The following is a 23,498-nucleotide window of genomic DNA, read 5'->3' as shown; positions in this document are numbered from 1 at the left end:
TATACATGTCATTTTATTTTGTTCATAGGTCAAATATTCTGGTTGCTATGGCAACAAATAAAAAAAATATTCTGACAATTGTGGAATTTCTGACAATGGTGGAGCCGGTAGGGGACTTTTATTGCTTGGCAATAGTCTTGTTTTAATTGTATTATTGTTTTTTTAATTGAGATTTTTATGTCCAATGTTTATTTTTATCAATATAAAGCATTTAATGACAAACTTCAATACATGCAAAAATCTGTGGAAATGCCCCTTTAAAAATGACTTCCTGAAATAGGTGAAGTCATCTTAAAACTTATTAATGTTTTATTGCCTTAATTTATCTCGCCCATTAAATAGTATACATGTTTTTTTGTTTGCTATCCTGTGGCTGTTGATTCTTGATGGAATCTTTTGAGCTTTTGGTAACAGTTTTCATGTTTATAAAGGGAATATGTCATGAAAACATCTACAAATTTAGCACCTAAAATAGACTACAAATTGAGGTTTATCCTGTAATTCCTTATTTTTCTCTTTTTTTTTTCATTCTTTAGCATGTTGTTTAAATAACAGTGTATATAGATACATGAATATAAAATCAAATACTCTTCATGCGATTCTTGGTTGACATGACAACAAGCATGTTTCTTGGAAAATTTCTTGTACTTTAAACCACATAAATTATAGCGTAAATAGAATACATGACTTATTGATAAAATATTTTAGTCATATTAAAGTACAATTTGGCACAAAGTTTTTCAATCTTAAGGGATTGGATTGCACTAAAAAATCATAAAACAAGTTATGCAGTTAATATAGTTCCTATGGAAACTAAATTATTGACCTTTCTTCAATGAGCAGCTCCAGGAAAGGTGCTCAATTATTCACAACATTAACCAAGAGCATATCTTGAAGAATGGCCTGTACTAAAGATACAATAATTGTACTTATCATGTTATTATAGGCTTTAAATTACAGGGAACACTGCCGTGTGGAGGTAAACAACCATAATAATATGAGATTTAATTATTATAATAGTTGATATTGTTGGAATATGCAAGTAAACACATTATGTTTACCTCTGGGAGGAATATTCAAATATACTTTTAAACTTAAATGAATATTGGAAAATAACTATGAGATTTATAAACAAAAATATAAACAATCCTTATATAACCACAAATATTGTTCTAAGTTAGCTAGTATTTTGTAAGTCCCCTGATGAGAGCTAATAACGGAAATAGTTTTAATTGGTGGAATTCATCTGTTCAGACTTTGTATCCACTATGTGACTATGACATGCTTGGCAGGATTTTACTTAGGTTATTCAGACACACAAACAACACCCATGCTTCTGTGTGAAAGGTTCAAGGTTGAACACTTTGTTTTCACTCTATAGTTTAATCAAGGTTTTACACTATGTTTTCACTCTATAGTTTAATACAACTGACCCATGCTTCTTTGTGAAAGGTTCAAGGTTGTACACTTTGTTTTCACTCTATAGTTTAATACAACACCCATGCTTCTTTGTGAAAGGTTCAAGTGTGTACACTTTGTTTGGAGATGACCCCTATTTAAAGTGGGGTCAAAGGTCAAGGTAACTGTCTCAATGAGTGTGAAAATCGTTTCTGATCATTAACTTGTCAAACAATCGACCGATTGGCTTGAAACTTCACATGTGCATTGACCTTTGACAGTACATGACCCCTATTGAAATTGGGGTCACTAGGTCAAAGGTCAAGATCACTGTCACACTTAAGTGTGAAATTTTTACCGATCAATAACTCGTCAACTGATCCACCGATGGGCATGATACTACCCATGTGCATAAGCGCTGGACAGTAGATGACCACTATTGAAATTGGGGTCACTAGGTCAAAGGTCAAGTTCTTTGTCAAAATAAATGTGAAAATTATTTCTGATCAATAACTCGTCAATGAATTGACAGATTGGCTTGGCCTTGGACAGTAGATGACCCCTATTGACTCCTGTTTGGGAGGAGGGGGGGGTGGGGCTTATGTCTCCAACTGCAGAACAGTTGTATTTCCAATTGGTTTGGTACTGGTACTTTTCCCCATTTAAAAAACCAATAAAAATGCTGTAATAAATCATGTTGCTGATTTTACATAAATGTTGGAAAATCATGCTTATTATGCCCGCCTTTGAAGAAGAGGGGGTATATTGTTTTGCACATGTCCGTCCATCCGTCTGTATGTCTTTCCGTATGTCTGGCCGTCCACCAGATGGTTTTTGGATGATAACTCAAGAACGCTTAGGCCTAGGATCATGAAACTGCATGGGTACATTGATCATGACTCGCAGATGACCCCTATTGATTTTCAGGTCACTAGGTCAAGGGTCAAGGTCACGGTGACCCGAAATAGTAAAATGGTTTCCGGATAACTCAAGAACGCTTATGCCTTAGATCATGAAACTTCATAGTTACATTGATCATGACTCGCATATGACCCCTATTGATTTTCAGGTCACTAGGTCAAAGGTCAAGGTCACAGTTACCCAAAATAGTAAAATGGTTTCCGGATGATAACTCAAGAACGCTTATGCCTAGAATCATGAAACTTCATAGGTACATTGATCATTACTCGCAGATGACCCCTATTGATCTTCAGGTCACTAGGTCAAAGGTCAAGGTCAAGGTGACCCGAAATAGTAAAATGGTTTCCAGATGATAACTCAAGAACGCTTATGCCTAGGATCATGAAACTTCAAAGGAACATTGATCATGACTCGCAGATGACCCCTACAGATTTTCAGGTCACTAGGTCAAAGGTGAAGGTCACAGTGACCCAAAATACTAAAATGGTTTCTGGATGATAACTCAAGAACACTTATGCCTAGGATCATGAAACTTCATAGGTACATTGATAATGACTTGCAGATGACCCCTATTGATTTTCAGGTCACTAGGTCAAGGTCACGGTGGCTCAACTTAGAAAAATGGTTTCCGGATGATGACTCAAGAACGCTTACGCCTAGGATCATGAAACTTCATAGGTACATTGATCATGACTCTCAGATAACCCCTATTGACATTCAGGTCACTAGGTCAAAAGTCAAGGTCACAGTGACGTGACACAGTAAAATGTTTTCCGGATGATAACTCAAGAAAGCTTACGCCTAGGATCATGAAACTTCATAGGTTCATTAATCATGACTCACAGATGACCCCTATTGATTTTCAGGTCACTAGGTCAAAGGTCAAGGTCAAAGTGCCAAAAAACGTATTCACACAATGGCTGCCACTACAACTGACAACCCATATGGAGGGCATGCATGTTTTACAAACAGCCCTTGTTTCTATTTGAAATATCAATAGTTTGAGAGTGCTTTTTCAATTAAGCATGATACTGATTTTGTTTTTCTGCCAGTATTTGCTATAGGAAGCTAGAGTGACACATTACTGCAATAAATATCCATTTGTATTTGATAAGGTAGGGGTGAATGAAGATTACAGTTTAAGTACTGTGTTTCATTGTTGATAAACATACAATTGGGACATGCTCTATGAAAAAGAGGTTTAATGCATGTGTGTACAGTGTTGTCCCAGATTAGCCTGTACAGTATGCACACATTTTTAGCTAATTAAGGACAACACTTTCTGCCAAAACTGGATTTTTGCTACAATAGAGACTTTCTTTAAACAAAGAAATCATGAAAGCGGAAAGTGTCGTCCCTGATTAGCCTGTGCCGTCTTTATGCACATGCATTAAACCCACTTTTCATAAAGCACGGCCCATTTTTTATTGATTGCATACAAGAGGAAGCTGGTATCAGCTCTGGCTCCCATGCTTATTGTCAGTTTTCTGAGAACACAATTTATGGAATCCTCCAGTGGCTGTTATTGAGCATTATTAATTTGGATAAAATGTACTGCCTTGAGGTGTGAGGTCTCATCTTGCTCAGTGAGGCACAAGGTAAACTGTCAGATTTATGGCATTTATTTTTACCCTATATTTTGTGGTTTAGCCTTCAGAATAACTATAATTTATGTTCTGAACAATTATTCCATTATTTATGTATCATTATTTTTTTCTTTAAAGGAATGATATTGTAGAGATAGGTTGGGTTTTTATATATATATATTTATTTATTGTCCCCTACCAGTGAAACCGGAGGGCACTTGTGGTTTGCGCTCTGTCTGTCAGTCTGTCTGTCACACTTTTCTGGATCCTGCGATAACTTCAAAAGTTCTTCATATTTTTTCATGAAACTTTTCAGATGGCAATTTGGACATTATCATTCCATTTTGTTGGTACGTCAAGAATTCTGGTTGCTATGGCAACAAATAGAAAATAAAATAAAACAATTCTGAAAACGGTGGAGTTTCACCGTTAGGGGACCATATTGCTTGGCAATCTCTTGTTTATTAATGATGAAATATTTTGATAGAAATTGGAAACCTCGTCAAGCTTACATAAATAATTCTTAACTGTTAATCGATTTATTAAATTGTATTTTACAGGGCTCTTGCAACTGGGCGACTTTTGCGACAAAGTCGCTTAAAGTTTCAAAATTTTGCCATGTTCTGACCTCACAGCGGGAAAAAACTTGCCTTAATTTTTGCTTTGCGGCATTTAAAAAATTTGTCAAAATCCCTGGGAAACAATACACAACCCCTATCAATAGAATTGAAACCAAGCCTCCGGGCATATCTTGATTGCCTATACAGGCACCGCTGAGTATAACGCTTGGCAACATCAGCCAATGGGAGCGTTGTTCCAGCAGAGTAGCGAGCGATTATGTCCGATCACATGATCTAGCTAATTGATAGCTAATTGAAAGCTATTATCGTGTCAAGATTACACAATAAACCGTTTAATGCGGGTATGTGCCCTTTGTTGTTTGCCAATATATTAATGGAGTATAAGGGTGGGTATATTTAATTGTGTTTGATCGAATTGATTGTTTTTGAAAACTGCGAAGTGTTTTCCACGCTGTGCAATATGAAATAAAGATAGGTCGGTAAACGAGTAACAATAATTATCACTGTGTTGTAATTGCGATTCGGTTTTTGGGAATTTGGTTATTTGTATTTCATTTTGATAATGTCTCTTAAGTCCTGGTTAAAGGGCAAATCCCCAAAGCCTAGTTCATTAAAACGTTCAGCTCTGGAGTCCGAAAGTGTAGATTCAACTTCTAAAATGATTAAATCTTTCAAAGGAATTAAGTCAGAAGTCTTTCGACTGGTATGTTTAGGATTCCAACGGACTGTGGTATTGTAAATTATGCAGAGACTGTTAACATGATAATGCTTGTGCTAAGGGACACAAAGTCCCCGCTAAAACAACGAATCATGGAAGACACGCTGCATGTTAGTATACTTTTTTGATTAATTTTCATATTAAACGTAATTTGTCTTTGTCCGTATACATTCTCGTTTCCGCATTTACTTCCCCAGGTGTGATATCGCACGTGGAACTTTCTACTTAATGTTTGTCGATATGCGTGCTTATTGCCGTTTTGCGAGATTTAAAAATATTTTTGGGTAAAAGTTTATTAGTGTTATTCAAGTCTCATAAGCATATATACAATCACAACATACAATATAACATAAGCATAAGAACAAAAATAAAATGCTGCCACACGAAAGTATTGAGTAATAAGAGACTAAAGTATCATATCAACACAAGTAAAAATGATTATTCATATAATTATAAATCGGCAAGGTGCTTACAATTTCTTATCGATTTGAATACCGATTTGTTATGCTCCCCCAAAATTTTTTGGGAGAGCATATAGTCGCCGCTTCGTCTGTCCGTGTGTCTTTCCGTCCGCGCACAATATTTGTCCGGGCTATTTCTCAGCAACTAATGACCGGATTGCAATGAAACTTTATTGGAAGCTTCACTACCAAGAGGAGATGTGCATATTATCAGCGGGTTCTGGTCGGATGATTTTTCAGAGTTATGGCCCTTTGAAATTTTCCATTAACTGTACATATAGTGCAATTCTTGTCCCCGCAACTACTGACTAGAATTCAATGAAGCTTTATGGGAAGCTTAACTACCTTGAGGAGATGTGCATGTTATTTGCGGGTTCTGGTTAGATGATTTATTTAGAGAGTTATGGCCCTTTTAAATTTTTAAATTGCTAAACCATCCATCTTATTATTTTGTACAAAGTTATGCACCTCAAGACATTTCCTTTTATCTGAATATATAGTGCAATATTGTGACAAAAAAACCTTTGGGGAGCATCACCTGTCTCTGACGGTTGCTTGTCTTATGAGGACGGAAATTTACAAAAAAACTGATGAAATTGTTTTTGGTACAGATCATGTTGGATGTTAATAGGTCGGCTATTGATATTATTTAATATAAAAATACTCTTTGACAAATCAGGTATTGAATATACAAAAACGCAATTAAACTTCTCCCTATTTCTAAAAAATTCTCCCTACTGTGAGCTGAGGGAGAAGTGACTTCTCCCTAAAATCTGAGTCCAGCTAGAGCCTTGATTCCAGGTACACAATGGAAAGCATCTGATATTTATTGTAGTATAAACTATAAATGGCGTGGCAGAGGCCGACGCGTATCCCCATGCCGCATGTTTGATCCAGGGGCGCCCCAGGCTTGGTAATGGGGCCATGCATAGTTGAGATTGAATGTATTGTCATAAGAGAAGTTCAGTATCAATTAGAATTGAATCGGTGTAGAAATGAAGAAGTTATAGTAAAAGGCAATTTTGTGTGGGTGTGGCCTATGTGGGCGGGGCGCCCCAGGGTTGGTAATGGGGCCATGCATAGTTGAGATTGACAGTATTGTCATAAGAGAAGTTCAGTATCAATTAGAAGTGAATCGGTGTAGAAATGAAGAAATTATAGTAAAAGGCAATTTTGGGTGGGTGTGGCCGATGTTGGCGGGGCGCCCCAGGGTTGGTAATGGGGCCATGCATAGCTGAGATTGACCGTATTGTCATAAGAGAAGCTCAGTATCAATTAGAAATGAATCGGTGTAGAAATGAAACAATTATAGTAAAAGGCAATTTTGGGTGGGTGTGGCCTATGTCGGCGGGGCGCCCCAGGGTTGTTAATGGGGCCATGCATAGTTGAGATTGACCGTATTGTCATAAGAGAGGCTCAGTATCAATTTGAAGTGAATCGGTGTAGTAATGAAGAAATTATAGCAATTTTGGGTGGGCGTGGTCTGTGTGGGCGGGGGCGCCTCAGGGTTGGTAATGGGGCCATGCATAGTTGAGATTGACTGTATTGTCATAAGAGAAGTTCAGTATCAATTAGAAGTGAATGGGTGTAGAAATGAAGAAGTTACAGTCAATCTTGTGCTTGCGACCACTTGAATTAAGAGACTTTTGTCTTATGCGACCTCTTTAAATCCCACCCGAGTGTTTTAACTATATTTTCATATTGTATTAAGCGCCTTTTGTCTTACGTGACCAGCGACCGCTGATTTAAGTGTATTTTGATGCCCGAGTCTTGAATTAAGCAACTGCTTTAAGGTAAAAGGGGTAAATCTGTTGACTGTTCAGGGACAAATCAATGTTGATTGTTTATCAAAGCCGATAACGTCAACGATTAACCTTTGTTTTGATTTGACACCAACCATTTTCCTTTGTCTCAATGACTGGTTCTGACAGGTGTTAATGCTGACTGCGTATCAATTTTTGGTGTCAAATAATACAGTGAGGTATTGCCAACAGTCTACGGGTTAAAAAGTTTACTATCTGGGACGTTAAGTGATAATTTTAATTGCCGATTTTATTGCAGAAACAATGCGCCGACGCGACAAACATTTTCACAGTGTTTTCGAAAGGTGTAAAAAATAAACTAATAATCGGTAACATGTAGCAAAATCTCTTCATTAAAAAATGTAATTGTTATTATGCTAATTAGTTTGTGTTAGCAAATCAGACGTGTTTATTTAGTTTTCAATCAAGGTGTTTTATTTATGTCCTTATGTACCATAATCAAGTCAGATATATATAAGCTTACATGCAGAAATTAAAATGTTAAAACGGAAAGTAATAACGGTAAATGAGAAAATTCGGGTATTGGAAGTGTCGAAGAGTAAAAGTGCACGTAAAAATTTCATCGCGAATGAGTTTGGAGTCGGAAAAACCCATTCTCCGTGCAAACCATTTACATAATTATGTATTTAGAATAAGATAGAACAACTACAACTTATTTTAAGTAAAAAATTGTTTTATTTATTTTATTTATATTTAGATTCATTTGATTACTAAAGCAGAAATCGCTGTGTCAAAAGAAGATAATCCGATATCTGGATTTGAAATCAAAGGTCCGCATTCATCACAAATGACCACTTTTGGTTACTCCCTTTAGTGGTCTCTAAATACAAGATTGACTGTATAGTAAAAGGCAATTTTTTGGTGGGTGTGGCCTATGTGCGTGGGGTGCCCCAGGGTCGGTAATGGGGCCATGCATAGTTGAGATTGACCATATTGTCATAAGAGATGTTCAGTATCAATTTGAAGTAAATCTGTGTAGAAATGAAGAAGTTAATGTAAAATAACATAAAAAAATGAGTGAAAATCTCTGACCCGGCCCCGCCCCAACCCTCATAACTTTTGACCCAGGGGTCAGATCAAAATTCCAAATAGTGCAGGGTGGCACATATGCTCATAGCTACCATGTGTGTAGGTTTCAAGGTTCTAGTGCTTATAGTGTAGGAGAAGATAGTGGCCAGGACGGACGGACAGACGGCGGAGATAACCACTTTATTCCCACACTTTTCAAAAAGCGTGGGGATAATTACTCAAATTAATTAAAAGAATCAAATGAACTTAACTGTAAGTGCATTATTCATAGATTTATTTGTAGTTATTCCCACGCTTTTAAAAGCGTGGGGATATTGTATTGATCTTCATTGTCTGTTCGTCTGTCCTGGCCACTATCTCCTCCTAAACTATTAGCACTAGAACCTTGAAACTTACAAACATGGTAACTATGAGCATATGTGTGACGATGCACTATTTGGAATTTTGATCTGACCCGTGGGTCAAAAGTTATGGGGGTAAAATGAGGACATTTACACTCATTTAACTAACAACATTCGACACACATGATAATAACTTAGAGACATGTTACTGATCAAATTTTCATTATCCCCATTCTTTTTGAAAAGCGCGGGGATATTGTGGTTATCTCCGGCGTCTGTCCGTCTGTCTGTCTGTCTGTCAGTCCTGGCCACTATCTCCTCCTACACTATAAGCACTAGAACCTTGAAACTTACACACATGGTAGCTATGAGCATATGTGCGACCCTGCACTATTTGGAATTTTGATCTGACCCCTGGGTCAAAAGTTATGGGGTTGGGGTGGGGCTGGGTCAGAGATTTTCACTCATTTTTAATGTTATTTTACATTAACTTCTTTATTTCAACACAGAATTACTTCAAATTGATACTGAACTTCTGTTTTGACAATACTGTCAATCTCAACTATGCATGGCCTCATTACCAACCCTGGGGCGCCCCCTGGGTCAAAATTTATGGGGGTTGGGATGGGTCATAGATTTTCACTCATTTTTTTTATGTTATTTTACATTAACTTCTTAATTTCTACACTGATTTACTTCAGAATGATACTGAACATCTCTTATGTCAATCTCAACTATGCATGGCCCCATTACCAACCCTGGGGTGCCCCGCCCACATAGACCACACCCACCCAAAATTGCCTTTTACTATAATTTCTTCATTTCTACACAGATTTACTTCAAATTGATACTGAACTTCTTTTATGACAATACGGTCAATCTCAACAATGCATGGCCCCATTATCAACCCTGGGCACCCCGCCCACATAAGACCACACCCACCCAAAATAGCCTTTTACTATAATTTCTTCAATGCTACACCGATTCACTTCAAATTGATACTGAACTTCTCTTATGACAATACGGTCAATCTCAACTATGCATGGCCCTATTACCAACCCTGGGGCGCCCCGCCCACATATGCCACACCCACCCAAAATTGCCTTTTACTATAAATTCTTCATTTCTACACCAATACACTTCTAATTGATACTGAACTTCTCTTATGACAATACGGTCAATCTCAACTATGCATGGCCCCATTACTAACCCTGGGGCGCCCCGCCCACATAGGCCACACCCACCCATAATTGCCTTTTACTATAACTTCTTCATTTCTACACCGATTCACTTCTAGTTGATACTTAACTTCTCTTTTGACAATACGGTCAATCTCAACTATGCATGGCCCCATTACCAATCCTGGGGTGCCCCGCCCACACCCACCTGGAGCGCCCGTGGGTCAAACATGCGGCGTGGGGTTACGCCTCGGCTTCTGCCTGGCCATTTTTAGTTCGAAAATGAAATAGAAATAACCAAATTCCCGAAAAACAAAATCGCAATTACAACACAGTGATAATTATTGTAACTCGTTTACCGACTTACCTTTATTTCATATTGCACAGCGTGGAAAACACTTTGCAGTTTTTAAAAACAATGAATATGATCAAACACATTGATGGTCTTGGTCAGATAATCTTTAAAATATCTATAGGCCAAGTATGAATGTATGTTAAATTAATTAAAAAACTAGTAATGAGGTACATTAAGGTACATAAACTACTGAATCTAAATTAAACATGTTAAAAATGTTCATTGTAATTATATCTTTGTGTAGAATCAATCTGGGTCACTTGAGTCCAACACGTTCGTCACCAGGTCAAATCTGAGGAAAGCATTGTAGCAGCCTAGAAGCCAAAATTATCAATCAATCTTGAGGACAATTGGTCAGATTGTTTATCCTGAATAATATCTAGGCCATCTAGGTCTTTTTGTCAAATCATGAAAACCCTGTTTCTTCTTTTGAAGCTTCATTTAATTAATTCAATCTTGAATAACGTTTATTCTGACGATGTCTAGGTAAATACCCTTTTAACAGTAAAGAAGACACATTAATGCTTCAATTTTCATGAATGATCCTCTCGGAAGTATCCAGGCCATGTTTGAATCTTGTCAAGTAGGAAAACAAAACGGAGTCAACAGATGAAGGCTTGGACTATTTGAGTCGGGTTCTGAGAAAATTGGGCATAATGCATGTGTGAAAAGTGTCGTTCCAGATTAGCCTGTGCAGTCCGCATTAAGCCCAGTTTTTTTCAGAACGCAACTCATTTGTGTACCATGGAATCAGGTGAGCGCTTTAGGGCAATCATGGCACACTTGTTGACTAGAATACCAGCACCATCTTCTACTTCAGCTTGTCCTGATTAATAATTTCCATTAATGAAACAACATACATTTATCGCCAATAAATATTTTCATTTTGTGCTACCAGGATTGAATTCTGCAATACTTTTTTGCATTGTAAAGTTTCCGCAAACAACCCACAAAGGAATTTTAAAATTCCAGAAAATCCATTTATCAGTGAACGAAGTTTTCAATCAAACCATTCTAATTTGATGGTAATTTCACCTGGGGAGCTAGTTGTTACAATGACATAAGCTTTTTATAAGTTCTGAATATGGTTTTATGATGTTTTATGTTGAGGAAGATAGCCTTTGGGAATACTTTAAGTGAGATGCAATTTTGTCTACCGACACTTATTTGATTTCTAACTAGAAATATCTATAAAAAAAAGATGTTTTGTATATCCTGATTTGAAAATGAAGGTTTTAAATTTATGTCTCTAAATAATAACATTGGATATGAACAATTTATTGTTTTCATTTTTAGTCGCTTATCTACTGCATAAAATAATTGCTTTGTAGTGTACGTATGAATAGTTAATGTGTATAATTTTTATGCTCCCAAAAGTTTATTTTGGGGGGAACATATAGTCGCCGCTTCGTCTGTCAGTCTGTGTGTCCGTCCGTGCAAACTTTTTGCCTGGGCTATTTCACAGCAACTAATGACCAGAATTCAATGAAACTTTATGGGAAGCTTCACTACCAACAGGAGATGTGCATATTATCAGCCGGTTCTGGTGGGATACAGAGTTATGGCCCTTTGAAATTTTCCATTAACTGTACATATAGTGCAATTCTTGTCCGGGCTATTTCTCAGCAACTAATGACCGGAATTCTATGAAACTTTATGGGAAGCTTAACTATCAAGAGGAGATGTGCATATTATCAGCGGGTTCTGGTCGGATGATTTTTTACAGAGTTACGGCCCTTTTAAATTTTCCATTAACTGTACATATAGTGCAATTCTTGTCCGGGCTATTTCTCAGCAACAAATGACCGGAATTCAATGAAACTTTATAGAAAGGTTCACTACCAAGAGGAGATGTGCATATTATCAGCGGGTTCTGGTCGGATTATTTTTCACAGAGTTATGGCACTTTGAAATTTTCCATTAACTGTACATATAGTGCAATTCTTGTCCGGGCTATTTCTCAGCAACTAATGACTGGAATTCAATGAAACTTTATGGGAAGCTTCGCTACCAAGAGGAGATGTGCATATTATCAGCGGGTTCTGGTTGGATGATTTTTTACAGAGTTATGGCCCTTTGAAATTCTCTATAAAAAATTATTGTCCCCCCAACTACTGTGCCCTCAAGACGTTTCCTTTTATCTGAATATATAGATATTCAAAAAAACAAAAAAACTTTTGGCAGCATTACCTTTCACCAACAGTTTCTTGTTTATTCATGTTAATACTTAAAAAAGAAATGGTCACCAGATGGCAGGGAACGTTTTGCTCATACATGCCAGAATTTTTCAGGTCCAAATCAGGACTTTCCTTAAAAATTGTCGGGACATTTGACCAAAAAGCGGGACAACTAAACTGATCAATCATTTCACCTTTTCTTTAGTCAGTAGTCAGTATATTACAGTAAAACCTGAATTCAGCGGTCATTCAAGGGAAATGACCAAAGTGACCGTTGTCCACAGGTGACTGTTGAATTCGGATCACAATTTTAAGAATGTTGGTCAGTTGGTAGTATTGCTACGTCGTTACCCCCACCCAGTTGTTTGCATACAGTGTAAAACAAATGCTCATTGCCGTTAACAAAGCATAATAACAGCATTAACTTACGTGTGTACATTGAATAATACAGAATAATATCTTTTAGATTGATTTAATTTCATATTGTTGAATTAGAGCAATGACTTTATCAACGCTGGTATAATTGTTTACTCATGCATCTCGTTCATTCAGTAAATAAAGCGTGTTACGTGCCGTTGACGTCACGTCTGTAAAAGTCTAAAAAGCGGATTCGGTGTCATTAACCGATAGTATGGTGTAATTGTACCATTCTAATTCAAAGAAAAAGACGCAAAAAAGTTTGTTAAAATTTATTCGTACGCAAACATCACACAAAAAGCATTTTCATTCTTCAGTCTCATACAAAATACAAACATTCATTCATTTTTTATCCAAGATAAACATAGCACATCATGCACAAAAAAGAAGATAACTGATCACGCAAAAAACTTAAAAACACACACAACCATTATCACTCGCTACAATCAAAACAATACACTACACGCTTAAAAAATCGCCTATCTTCTTTTGAACACTCATTGTTATTCTGTGATTTATTATTCCGCTTGCTTTGAAAAAATGTTGTGTACGTTAGAAAGCTCTTTTAAAGAATGATCCGAAAATATTTTTTTTAAATCGATACTCAATGTACTAATTAGCGGTCATTTAATTGATGATAATTACTTTAAACGTGTCACAAACTCTGACATATTTTCTTTTGAAGATACCCCCACAATTATCCCCGGAAAAGAAACCTTCTCAACACCTTATTATTTGTTTACTCGCAGCGGGTCGCTTTTATGATATCAAAGACAATTACCGCTTTCAGGCACTTTAACCGCAAAATAGACGGACAATTGATGTGTTGTGTTTTAAATTTTCGCGACTCGAGACCACTGACGCGTGACCGTTGATTTCAGGTCAAACATGAATTTCGGAGTGGAATATAGTGGCCGTTGGCCGTTATGGCCAGGTGGCTGTTAAATTCAAGTGTAATATAGTGTTTTTCGTCGGGAGGATTCCAGACTGACCGTTGTCTGCAGGTGAACGGTAAATTCAAGTGGCCGTTAGGTCAGTTTCGACTGTACTTACAAAAACTCTTAATTTCTGCCCAATATTGATGATAAATGTGTGTTCAGAATTTCGTGAATGCATATGTTCTCCATTTTCCAGAAGTAAACACACTCCATGAACTGAAATGTGGGGTGTCCCCGTTTGCCTCGATTTGACATCCAATTGGTGCAGGGATATCCCCTTGAACCTATGTAAAGCGTGTGACTAGATGTGAGCGCATCAAGCACTATTTTATTCAACCAATCGTCAATTAACTCTAAATTTAGATTGATGCAATATGTACAAACTACTTTCTGAAAATCCGTCGAAAACGAAAGGTAATTTGTGAGAAACATCAATGTGTATTGGTCAGCATTCAATTTGTTTGATGTACAAAATCGGTGTTTTGATAGGTTTTATAACTTTGGGTTGTATAATACACAGGATAATATTATTGTTGTACTTGATTGGAACATGAAATACAAACGCAGGCAGCGTTTATTTCTGTACGATGTGAATGCCTGATAAAATCAATAATTAGCCGATAAATCGCTGATAAGGTGTCATAAACAACACGAGAAGTAGAATCGGATTGTTAATTGGGGGCAATAAAGGGATTAGCGATGGTAAGTGTTAGAGAAACAGAGCTTGAATAGCGAATTTTATTGGAAACCTATAGACCTTACATCGTTTTTTACGAATGTCGGGACAATTCGTATCATATCGGGACGCTGGGACAAAGGGCCCAAAAGCGGAACTGTCCCTCCGAGATTGGGACGTCTGGCATGTATAGTTTTGCTACATGTCTATAATGCAACCTCGTGAAAACTCTAGTAGTCACATTTGTGCCCCAATCATCAGGTAACTGGCTAAAAATATTAGTGCTCTTTCAGATGCTGATATTAGTGCTGATTTCTTGGCCAATTTGAAAATCGCTCTGGCCTGTTGAAAAGCATGGCCTCCAGGAAAGCAGGGCAGTTTTTCTTTTACATCTTTTATAAGTGAAGTCTTTAAAAAAAATTGTCACGATACTTGCCATATGATTGAATGGTCATAAAACTTGCTCTGAACATAATTATATTCCAATGATATCTCAGCTTAGTTACAATGGTTCAGTCTGTTGAAAAGACTAGCCACCAAGAGGTTGGGAAATTTTCATTAAATCAATGTTAAATTTTCAATTTACTTTCCAAGAACACTGTCTTGTTGTGATTATTTCTCAGACAAGTTTTAGGAGTAATTTTTGTTTAATTTTCATAAAATACGCCTTGAACATTTTGTTTTTATAGCACATCTTGGCCTTGTTTAAAAAATAATAGTCTCTAAACACCAAAAGTGAGCCACCTAAGGCCTTTTTAAAACTTATAAGGCTTACCATAATGCTACCTCATTTTGTTCCAAAACCAAGTTAGTCCTGAAACCATGGTAGTTCAATCTGTTTTATTCCCATATAGACATTCATGGCCATCCATGTTCATTCATGGTGAATTATAATTTTAGAAAATATATTATACAATTTTGTAATACACAAATGTTACTTTCTTTTGGTTGAATGGCAAAAATTTGTTAACTTGCCCCATAGTCCAGCTATGTTTGAACTTACTGAGCGACATCTATCCGAGGTCCTCAAATAGCTGAAAGACTTACACTAAATACAACATTAAATTGAAAACTATTGAAAATAAAGCCGTGATTCAACAAAATGACAGGACATTATTTAAATAAGGTTGTCACTCCCATTCGATTTCACTATAAATGAAACTAACAAACAAAATAATAGAACATTATCTATGTGATTTTACTAATTTATTACTGATTTCTTCTTAATATTACCAATGAAAGTTGGTCGCAATTATTGTGCAACATATAGGTGCGCAACTAAATACTTATCGCTCAAATTTTTACACCTGATGCAGGCTGGCTTTTATTTGACATGGCTTATTTCCAATACATGTATAATGATTAATTAACACAACAACTGAAGTGTGATAATAAGCTGTAATAAACAAAAATTGGAAAAATATAATTGCAGTAAACATGGATGTCTGTATAAATAGATTTACATGACATACGGTAGTACATTTGAAGTTTGATGATATAAACAAATAATTTTGTTTCAAACATAATTCTGGTGTTGGTTTTATTTTGCATTTGAGAAAAAAACAACATAACAGAAATAAGCAAAATACAAGAAGTAAAGCGTATTTTAAAAATTATTTCAGATAGATTACTAAGTACGATTTGGAGCTTGAGTGAGTGGTCTGTATTTGTGTGCAGGGCAAATACGTTCTCTGATTCCTTCAATAAGAAATACACCTTTATTTATCCAATCGAGTCATAATTTGTAAAGGTATATTTTTTGTCCCCTACTGGTGAAACTGGAGGGGACTTATGGTTTGCGGTCCGTCTGTCAGTCTGTCTGTCACACTTTTCTGGATCCTGCGATAACTTAAAAAGTTCTTCATATTTTCTCATGAAACATGAAACATGGATAGATGGCAATATGGAGATTATGCATGTCATTTCATTATGTTCCTACGTCAAGAATTCTGGTTACTATGGCAACAAATATTTATCAAAAATCTGACAATGGTGGAGTTTCACCGGTAGGGGACAATATTGCTTGGCAATCTCTTGTTTTAAATGGAATTAATCTGTATTATCTTGATGCTTTTTTAACTTTATTAAATACATCATTTTTATTTTCAGCTGCTGTAGTGTGAACAACTTTAGACCTGATAAGAATGCCTGGCCAAAAGAAAAAGCTGTTCCGTGCCAATAGGTCGCTTGATCGCACCATGTCCATCGACCAACCCTGTCTGGAAAACATCAAGTTTGGTCAGATGTCACTGGATGCGAATGCGGACCCTCAAGATAAAAAAATTGGAGACCCCAACGCCCTGGTTGACGATGATTTGCTGGAGTCTCCCAACACTCCAGTCAAGTACCGGCCATATTTGGTCATCGTCAGGGCAACTAGAAGGTCATGGCCATCCAGTAAACGTTGGTGAGTTAAGGTTTTTTAATTTGAAGGTTGTTTTTGTTCACCTCTTTCTGACACAAGCGGGCATTTGTTGTCATTTTGTGAAGAAAATAGTTGTTGTTTTATGTTTTAATATAGAAATAAATATTTTCTCTGCCGGGAAATGTGTAATATTTGGTTAAGATCACTTTTAATTGACTTGCCCACATAGTTTCATATTCATTAAAAGTTTCGATTACCGAAGCTGTTATATATGAAATATTATAAAATAATTATAATAGCAATAGCAAAGTTTGATAACAAATTTGTATTCATCTGGATACATACATGGGATCTTCGATCAGAAGCAAAAACACACTTGCTACCACTTATCAAACAGGCTTCTGTGGTTAGCAATCAAATGTCAACTCTAATAATCTGATTTATACGCATATTTTGCAAATTATTTATGAAAGGGGTAACAAATATTTCAGAGATTTTATATCATGATCATTATAAATGAACAGTTATTATTAATCTTTTTTAGTCATGAGTGTTATTTGTTTATAATGCATGCATTCTTTCCTATTTTTTTAAATATTGTAATTTTGTGAACAAGTCCCTTTCAGTACTAAATTGAATTAATAAGATAGTGCTCCCAAAGCTGGAGTTGATTTTACTGCAAAGGATGTTGCAATCTTTAAGGAGGTGAAGTACTACTACTTTGACTTTTTTTGACAAAAACTATTAACATTAAATGCTTTTTAACATTTATATAATATTGGCCATTGCATCATTTCATTCCACATGAAATGCTTTCGTGAAGATATCAATGATTACTGATCTTCAATGCTTGGCAAACAGACACTCAATTTGCCAGATATTTTAGTTAAAACATTTAGAAAATTCTCCTGCTATTTATCTGTGGTTAATTGCAAGAGACATTAGGGAATTTGCAATTGGAAAAAACAAACATCTGTGTTTCTTATGTATCCTTATTATTACTGATTCCAGACAGTTTTGGAGAAAATGATTAAATCTTAAAATTTGCCTTGCACAAGAAATCTGGCAAGTATTGTCCAATAATCTTTGTTGACTGACAAATATTTGCCTTTAATTCTGGGCCTGACAGGAAATGATAAAACATGCATTTTAATTGTCTGCATAAATTTTGATTGACCTTCACAAAGGCTTGTTCAAATAAAAAAACAACATGGGCAAACAGATATTATTGATGCTGTTAAGGATTTAATTTGATTGCTTTGCCAAAAAAAAAATATGAATTTAATTTTACATTAAGCCTGTTATCTTGGTTTTTTATTTTGAAGTGTTTTTAACTACATAGAAAGCGGTTTCTATTAATTATTTGAAATGTTGATATACTTATTGTTTTTCAGTAGTCAATACAATAATACCAGCATTGTTGATTCATGAACAGCTGCATGGCTTAAATATAATACACTGTAACTCCAATATAGCGCGGTCAATGGGGTCCAAGCCGCGAAACAGCGTTATAACGGATCCGCGTTATAGGTTTTGAGCTCATTTACTGCAGGGCGCTATAAACAAAACAGGTATAGAATAGCCTATAATATAGGTCATGTATATATATATATATATATATATATATATATATATATATATATATATATATATATATATATATATATATATATATATATATATATATATATATATATATATATATATATATATATATATATTGCCATGCTGTGTTGACGCAAATACATGCATATAAACCGAATAGTATCGATAACAGTATACATACCGCTTTTCTTATGTGCACATTTATCCGATAATCCAATAAAATTGCAACATCACTTAAAAAATAATAATCTTGAACATTAATGACGATATATGTTTAAGAAATTCGTAAACACAATCGTACGCATATATGCCATTTTCAGAAGTGTTAAGAGTACAGTGCATTATGGGGCAGAGCTTTCATTGGACGAGCGACTTTAAATTTAGATTGAATGCAATACGACGCATGTACAAAAATTGTTTTATTGCGTCATACGCATGCAAAAAACGTGTTTCCCGGGGACTTTTTGATACCGCGCGAAAATGAAAGTGAAGCTCTGTTAACAATTGCCGGTACACTGCGTTCGCATGTAAATAAATCGTCTGCATTATTTAATTTCTTATACACGAACTGAAAGATTAAATGACATAATACTAGAACGATAATAAAATGACAGAAAAAGTTGTTTTATACAGTAGGCAGTATATTTCACAGCCGCTCATTTAATATACTCAAACTGCAACCATATCAAAGAAAGAATGTTTCAATCGTTTTGAATTACTTGAATTGTATAACTATCCCGCTTGCACTTAACTTATGGAAATTATCGCACTGAACCGCTCTGATGAGAAAAATGTAATAAACACTGACACGCGAGTTTTTCACACCTTTATTGACATTACACAACAGATTAACACCAATTAGCTGTCGGTGTTGTTTAACGTCGAGGCGATTATAATCGGTTCAACGGACGGTTGAATAAAGCAATCAACATAACTGTGATTGCCGCCATCTTTGAATTGTCTGCAAATACATGAAGTTGCATTATACGGATTTGAATCAGAAATAAAATGGAAGGTTGGAGAAAAAATGGGATCCAAGCACCCTCTGCGTTATATTGGATTCAGCGTTATAACGGAGCGCTTTATATTGGAGTTACAGTGTATGCCATATTTTTATTCAGAAGCAATAGTTATGTATTGTTGTATTTATATGTTTGAGCTTTAGCAGCTGAACATGAACACCATATTATTATACCCCCACAAACGAAGTTTAGGGGGGTATATAGGAGTGAACTTGTCTGTCGGTCGGTCTGTCTGTCGGTATGTATTAAGTGTCCGCTCTCTAATTAAAGTAGTTTTCATCCGATCTTCACCAAACTTGGTCAGAAGTTGTATCTACATGATGTCTAGGCCAGGTTTGAAAATGGGCCTTGCCAGGTCAAAAACTAGGTCACGGGGTCACTTAGTGCGTTTTAAACATTCAGCATGTTGTCCCCTCTCTAATTCAAGTAGTTTTCATCCGATCTTCACCAAACTTGGTCAGAAGTTGTATCTAGATGATGTCTAGGCCAAGTTAGAACATGGGCCTTGCCGGCTCAAAAACTAGATCACGGGGTCACTTAGTGCGTTTTAAACATTCAGCATGTTGTCCGCTCTCTAATTCAAGTAGTTTTAATCCGATCTTCACCAAACTTGGTCAGAAGTTGTATCTACATGATGTCTAGGCCAAGTTAGAACATGGGCCTTGCCGGGTCAAAAACTAGGTCACGGGGTCACTTAGTGCGTTTTAAACATTCAGCATGTTGTCTGCTCTCTAATTCAAGTAGTTTATATCCGATCTTCACCAAACTTGGTCAATAGTTGTATCTAGATGATCTTAAGGCCAAGTTTGAACATGGGCCTTGCCGGGTCAAAAACTAGGTCAAGGGGTCATTTAGTGCGTTTTTTAACATGCAGCATAGTGTCCTCTCTCTTATTCAAGTAGTTTTCATCTGATCTTCACCAAACTTGGTCAGAAGATTTATCTAGATGATCTGAAGGCCAAGTTGGAACATGGGCCATGCCAGATCAAAAACTAGGTCACAGGGTCACTTAGTACGTTTTACACATTGAGCATGGTGTCAGCTCTCTATTTCAAGTAGTTTAAATCAGATCTTCACCACACTTGGTCAGAAGTTGTAACAAGATGATGTGTAGGTCAAGTTCGAACATGGGCCATGCCAGGTCAAAAACTAGGTCATGGGGTCACTTAGTGTGTTTTAAACCTCACCATGTTGTCTGCTCTCTAATTCAAGTAGTTTTTATCCAATCTTCACCAAAATTGGTCAGAAGTTGTATCTTGATAATGTCTAGGGCAAGTTTGAATATGGGTCATGCCGGGTCAAAAACAAGGTCACGGGGTCACTTAGTGCGTTTTAAACATCACAATGTTGTCCGCTCTCTAATTCAAGTCGTTTTCATCCAATCTTCACCAAACTTGGTCAGAAGTTGTATCTAGATGATGTCTAGGTCAAGTTTGAATATGGATCATGCTGGTCAAAAACTAGGTCACGAAGTATCTTAGTGCCTTTTAAACCTCACCATGTGTTAAGTTTTATCTAAATGATCTCTAGGACAAGTTTGAACATGGGCCATTCTGGGCCTAAAACTAGGTCACGGGGTCACTTAGTGCGTTTTTTACCATTTAGCATGGTGTCAGCTCTCTCTCTAATTCAAGTAGTTTACATCCGATTTTCACCAAGCTTGGTCAGAAGTTTTATGGAGATGATCTTAAGGCCAAGTTAGAACATGGGCCTTTCTGGGTCAAAAACTAGGTCAAGGGGTCACTAAGTGTGTTTTAAAAATTGAGCATGGTGTCTGCTGTTTTTTGTGAAGACGACATGCAAAATATTATGTGTCAATGCGTCATGTGGGGGTATTCGTCATGTCTGTGACAAAGCTCTAGTTTGTTCTAAAATGAAAGTACATAATAAATTATGTTCCTATCAAGTGTAGGGTAGAGTTAATATCAATATTTTAAGAAAATTTAAGCAAATTTAATTTCAAAATGAACAGTAATTCTTACAACATATATAGTTTATATTCTGACGTTTACTCCCATATTAATAGTTCTTTGAGAGGTACCGGGTATTCACAGAGCTTATCATAGTGAAATCTTAAATTGTAATAATTAAGGGTTGATTTTCTGCATGCTTGTATATAAGAAACCCGTTACAGGGGTGGCGAAATCAAATGTCCGAGTTGCCCGAGTCGTACATTTGCTTGTCTGGGCAACTGATTTTTTTCAATTAAGTTGTCCGTGGACAACAAGTTTTTTAAAAGTCGGGTCCAGGTATACAAAAAAATACATTGTATTAAAGCCATAATTAAGTTTTACAAAACCACATGTTGACATGCAATTACATTGTCAGTGCTATTTGCGGAGCAATCAAGCTAAAATACGGGCACTCTCCTGCGCAGTGATCTCCCTTATTCTATAAGAGACCAGGAGCATGCCGCATTTTAAACATTCGGCCCGACTGTTAGACAGTGTACAGACTGGTTTCTTTATTTTTAAAATCAGACGGAAATAAAAAGTATCAAAGAAAGATAATCAAAACACGGTCTACCTTGTTATTTAAGACGACTTTAATGGTGAAAATGGAACATTAGGTTTTTTAATCTTCAACAACGGAGCAGAAGCACGAAGCTTTGAGCAGTCCACCTCCCAAAAAAACTAAGAAAGATTATGATAAAAAATATGATCTAAGTAAACGCAACATAACTTTTCAAGAAACTTGGCTCACAGATTTTTAATGGTTACCAGTTGATGATAATCAAATTGCTAACAGTAGCGGCGCAGAGCCTCAGTCTGATGAGGTCGACATATTGGACTAGTTTAATTTGTTAAGATTACGATGTACTTATGTTCAATACATGTTTTAATAACACTAGCTTTGCAAGATTAAAAGTTTTTGAAAGTCTTTATATTGTTTATAATATACTGCTATAATGAATGTACTATTGAAATACAACTATAAACAAAACTAGCAAATCATACTCATTTTGGTATATTACACATTGTTTTACATTAATCAATAAATGCGTTTATAATTTATATAAACATTAACGGACAAGTGTAGTTCAGCAACGGACAAGTTAAATTTCCTAAATGGTTGTCCGTGGACAAGTATAGTTTTTTGAGATTTCGCCACCCCTGCGTTATGTTGTGATTGCAAAAGTATAATGTATTGTGACGGGAATCCGTACCTAAGCGGACAGCAATATATATCTTTGGAATATTAAACTGTCTAGGTTTACAAATAACAGACGAAATAGATTAATTTGATCAGCAACAAAACTTAATTATAGGTCATTCTTCAAGTTTGCTGTTATTGTCCGCCATCTTGTGTAAATGATATAAGAGACAGGTGCGCATAGCAACGTAAAATCGTATACATGTCTGTCTCAATCGCAAGTCGTATTTTGTTTGATTAGTATACAGTGCAATAATTGTTTTAATTATTAATTGCAAATAATTACAAATAAAAGACCATAACAATAAAGACACAATTTGTTGTCATTTTTAATTAAATTACGTATACAAATAAATGTATTGATATTACTGTATTATGCATGAGATGCACAATTTCCACGAAGATTACACTCGGTTTTAATAAAAAATCTCTAGGTTACTGTCCATGATTTTATCGTGGAGGAGTACACATTACGGACCGATTAGTGTGGTTGGTATATCAAAGCAACTGAAATTATGGATATATATTGACACGGGGTTATTCGCACATGACTAATTCACAACCGTGCGCATCTTCGCTGCCGTGGGCCATTCTGTGATACTAGTCCGCTTAGAAGTTTGGTCAAGGTCTAATTAAGATGTTATCAACAAGGGCACCCGGCAGCTTTTGCCTTTAAAAAGGGCAGAGTGACGCTTAAGAAGGGCGGCAAGGCGCAGCACCACGCAAAAAGGGACTGGGAAAATTACTATTCATA

General features: G+C 36.1%; 1 protein-coding gene across 1 annotated transcript in view; it reads left to right on the top strand.

Annotated features, from left to right (window-relative positions):
* Window positions 1-23,498, top strand: part of LOC127860766 (cAMP-specific 3',5'-cyclic phosphodiesterase 4C-like) — a 505,962-nt gene that overhangs the window by 38,069 nt on the left and 444,395 nt on the right. The window contains exon 3 of the mRNA XM_052399042.1: window positions 16,709-17,006. Within this exon, the coding sequence (XP_052255002.1) occupies window positions 16,744-17,006 (263 nt within the window). The 5' untranslated portion in view covers window positions 16,709-16,743. The remainder of the gene's footprint in view (window positions 1-16,708; window positions 17,007-23,498) is intronic.

This window comes from Dreissena polymorpha, chromosome 15, assembly GCF_020536995.1.
Source record: "Dreissena polymorpha isolate Duluth1 chromosome 15, UMN_Dpol_1.0, whole genome shotgun sequence".
In the NCBI taxonomy this organism is placed as follows: Eukaryota; Metazoa; Mollusca; class Bivalvia; order Myida; family Dreissenidae; genus Dreissena; species Dreissena polymorpha.
The sequence above is the reverse complement of the archived record's forward strand: the minus strand, read 5'-3'. Positions and strand labels throughout refer to the sequence as shown.